The sequence below is a fragment of the Egretta garzetta genome, unplaced genomic scaffold (assembly GCF_000687185.1).
Source record: "Egretta garzetta isolate BGI_Z169 unplaced genomic scaffold, ASM68718v1 scaffold997, whole genome shotgun sequence".
NCBI lineage: Eukaryota > Metazoa > Chordata > Aves > Pelecaniformes > Ardeidae > Egretta > Egretta garzetta.
This window is the reverse complement of record NW_009260336.1, coordinates 160,442-164,531: the sequence shown is the minus strand read 5'-3', so window position 1 is coordinate 164,531 and position 4,090 is coordinate 160,442. Positions and strand designations below refer to the sequence as shown.

At 51.3% G+C, this 4,090-nt stretch overlaps 1 protein-coding gene across 1 annotated transcript; it reads left to right on the top strand.

Moving 5' to 3' along the window:
• LOC104129650 (proto-oncogene Mas-like) lies at positions 1 to 2,158 on the top strand. Its single transcript, XM_009642602.2, has 2 exons — positions 1 to 577; positions 1,023 to 2,158. The coding sequence occupies exon 2, from the start codon at positions 1,070 to 1,072 to the stop codon at positions 2,021 to 2,023; it is 954 nt and encodes a 317-aa protein (XP_009640897.2). The 5' UTR covers positions 1 to 577; positions 1,023 to 1,069; the 3' UTR covers positions 2,024 to 2,158.
• The last annotated feature ends 1,932 nt before the right edge of the window (positions 2,159 to 4,090 follow it).

The window sequence follows — 4,090 nt, the reverse complement described above, 5'->3', positions numbered from 1 at the left end:
TGAACGTCATTTCCCTGGGGTTGATGGGGAGCTGGTGGCTTCTGTGTGACAGCAAAGAATGGGCATTCACACAGATGGGAACCGCGACACATCTGAGGGATGCTGCAGCTGGGTGCAGAAGAGAAGTGAATGAGAAGGAAAATGATAATTTCATGCCCAACACGATGGCAGGTTTGCAAACAGGAAGCGTTTGAAGCAACCAGCAGATCGGTCTGCAACACTCGTCCTGTGAGGGTGACTCTTCAGCAAGCTACTTCAGAAGTGATGACTAAGCCTTGGCACGACTGCGTGCCCTCAGCCACCCACCCCTCAGCAGAAACCCGGGACTGTGGTCCCAGGGCCCATTTGGCCTTGAGCTGAGGAAGAGACAGGGTACCACAGCCTGCACACAGACCATCGGAGGAACCTCATCATGGAGTTACCTTGTTCCTGGTGGCCAGATCTCGTCTGGGAGGGTTTTGGCATGGCAGCTTTGTAACATTTCACATGCAAGTCTGACAGAGAGGACTGGAGTTTGCAGCTCTGGGATATCAACGCTGTGCAAGGACTCTGTTCTCACTGGACCCCCCTGCGCCTGGTGAGAGGGGTCAGGGACCCAGCTCTGCTCCTGTCTCTGGGGCACGCAGCTCTGCTCTTCCTCGGTCTTTCCATTCTTCCCGTTCATCTCCTCAGTCCTTTTCAGTTCTTAAAGGGCAAATGGCTCTGCATGCCTTTTCCTTCTCCCTCCGCTCCTCTTCCAGCTCTCTGTCTGTCTCCTGCCACCCTGGGCCCAAGCTTTTCCCTCTTATTGCTATTGCTATTCCTTCTGATCTCTCCTCTCCTCTCCTCTCCTCTCCTCTCCTCTCCTCTCCTCTCTCCTCTGTCTGTTGTCTTTTGTCTTTTTCTTCTCAGTTCTTGTATTCTCTGGGTTGCAGATGTTGTAGCTCGTGAAGGAGGGGGGAAGACTGAATGACCAGAGGACATTCACAGTACTGGGGACCTGAGAGTCACTAATTTTGCCTTCATCTCTTGCCTTTCCCCAGGTGAGCACGAGAGACAAAGGAGGAAAATAGACCGACATCCCAACAACATGATCCATGACTGGCATACAGTGTCCCCAGTGCCTACGGCGAGCATGGTCTACGGGGATGGACAAAATGGGACCAGATGCTTCACAGAACACATCCCTGAAATCGTCACTGGTAGCATCACGCTGCTCATCTGCCTGTGTGGGCTGGTGGGGAACGGGGCCATCCTCTGGCTCCTTGGCTTCCGCATCGGGAGGAACCCCTTCACCGCCTACCTCCTGAACCTGGCTGTGGCGGACACCTGCTTTCTCCTCTGCACATCGGCTTTCCTTGTCATATATCATATGCCCATGCTCAGCTGCTTTCAGACAGAGCTTTTGCGGGCGCTGCCGCTATTTCACTCCATGGTTCTGCTCACGTACAGCACCAGCCTCTATCTCCTCACAGCCATCAGTGTGGAGAGGTGTGTGGGGGTCCTCTGGCCCTTCTGGTGCCGATGCCACCGCCCGAAGCTCCTGTCAGCCGTGATGTGCAGCCTGCTGTGGGCCCTCGCCTGTGTGCTTGCTGGGCTGGTGTACTTTGTGTGTGACCTGAGTCACTCTGAAAACTGCTGGATGGTTCTTGGAACCTTGTGGTTTCTCAATTTCTGCTTTTTCACTCCCTTTATGGTTCTTTCCAACGTGATCCTCTTCATCAAGCTTAGGCGTAGCTCTTGGCAACACCACCCAGCAAGACTGTACACTGTCATCTTCCTCGCTGTTTTCTTCTTCCTCCTCTTTGGCATCCCACTCAGTATCCAGATCTTCCTCAACTTCTTTGTCTACATTAATTTTGTCTTTGAGATCAGCCTGTTGCTGGCCTCTATCAACAGCAGCATCAATCCAGTTATTTATGTCCTGGTTGGGAGCTACGGAAGGTTCAGGGCATCTGTCAAAGTGGCTCTTCAGAGGGTCTTTGAAGATAGGGCAGATTCCCAAGAGGTGGGTGAGACCCCTGTGATGGGAATTGCTGCCTAAACCCCTATGGCTGGAGACTGGAACCCAGAGAGAGGCAGCCCTGCCCCTGCACCCCGGGCCAGCACCCGCAGGAGCAGAGTCCTTGCCCAGCTGGGTGAGCAGGACCGGCAGTGGATAGTTGTGTGTTCTCCAGAACACGGCCACACTCTATGAGATTTCCAGGGGCAGGGCTGGTTCCCACCTCAAACTTATTTTTAAGTTATTTTAATAAAAGTGTCTTTCATGTAACTGACTGGTGATCGCGGTTTCTTCCCTTGCTGGCTCCATGGGTGCCCTTGCTTGTTCTCAAAACTATGGTTGTGACAGTGCCCTCACCCTACCCTTTAGTTTACAATGCTGAAATGATGTGGTCCAGAAAGTCCTGCCTCATGTTCTCCTGTTCTCCAGGGTTATCACAGCCACACTCCCGGGGTCTGACCTGAGCCTTTGTCTGCTTCCCAGCATGGGAAGTCCCAACTCTTCCTGCCTCTCCCCTCTCTGGGACCTTGGTGCTTGACACTAAAGCACTGACCACTCATGACTTTGATCCTCAAAAGCCTGCAGACCGGAGGAGATGATGGTGAGGAACAGAAATGATGTTTTCAGCTCCCTCTGGCTTGATGTCCTCCTGTGCCACAGTCTGACAGAGAAAACCCATCTCAGCCTGGCTGATGGAGCTGGCAGCACCAGTCAGCAGCCAAACCTTCACCCTGCCATGAGGATTTCACCGGGGAGGCAGGAAGGGACAGGCAAAGAGGCAAAGGCTGCCGGTGATTAGCATTGTGCCAGTTAGGACAAGAGGATGGACAGACAGACAGCTAGGGGCTGATGGCTGTTGGACAGTGCAATTCTGCGCACGGGGTGGTGAAGGCCATGGAGCAAACTGGCAGGGCAGACCCAAGAAAAGAGACAGAAATAGAGGATGGGAAGGCTCTTGCAGGTGATAGCCCGAGGAGGTTGAGCTCTGCCTGCCAGATGGTTTTATTAGCTTTCCTGACACACAGAAACGACTGTTACCAGAGCCACAATATTTACAGAACATAGCTTCCTTTGAACACATACAAGCCTGACCCTGATAGAAACAAATAACTGATATCTGTAAATCTTGTGTTGGAAATCAAAATCTTAGGTGAACGTGCTCAGGATGTTGCCCATGAAAGCAGAAGCTGAGGAAACCCTGGGTAATTCTGCTCTTTTGTGGAGCACGACAATAGATCGGGCAGCGAGCTCCGTGTTGCACAGCGTTGTGCTGGTGTACCTTGATGTTTTCCTTACCACGATCTGTTTGCATGTGAAAGGGTTGGCTTGATGAGGGGATGTGAGATTCTGTAGTGGGGGACACAAACACAGCATCAGCGAGGGATAGAGGAGGTGGTTTTGGTCCAGGGGTCCCCACGCGTGTCAGTTCCTGGCAGGAGCACCCCTTGCTCCCAGATGCAATGGGAGCTGCCTGCATTTCACTTTCACTGCAGTCAGTCTGGGTAGGAATCATCCCATCTAACTCCAGCTCTCTAGAAATTATACGGGCCTGTCTGAGAAAACCGTTGTAGGCTGCTGACTGACTGCAAAAGGAGCGTAGAAGACACCTCAGATCAAACCCTTAACTTTTAGATGGCTAAAGCCAAGTGAGCAGCATGGATTCACCTCTCCTTAGGAAAAAACCATTTTCCTGAAATCCTAAGTCATCTCTCCGCCATCTTCCTGTGCTCTGGTTCATGCACATATCCTAATATTCAGGTAGCTCCTTGATGCACATAGTAGCATGCTCTTGGAAACTGTGCATTTGAAGGTCAAGTATCACTGTGAAATTGTGGTATACAAGTGGCAAACCTAGATCTGAATCAGAAAGAGAAGTTTTGGAGCAAGGCCAAGCCTGTAGTGCAGGGTCCTAAAGATACACCCCTGGAACGACAGGAGAAAAGTTCCGCCAGTTCAAAGATACGAATATTTTGGGATTGGGGTTGCTTTAAAATGAAATGAAAGAGGAACCTGACACGGAGACAATCTGCTTTTCCCATAGGCCTAGTTTTTTCTTAGTCATTTCCTGTACAAAGCCAAGAATAGATTACAACCAAAACCCTGATACTG

Coding starts and splice junctions, on each gene's coding strand:
- LOC104129650 (XM_009642602.2), top strand. CDS start 1,070: ATGATCCATGACTGGCATACAGTGTCCCCAGTGCCTACGGCGAGCATG.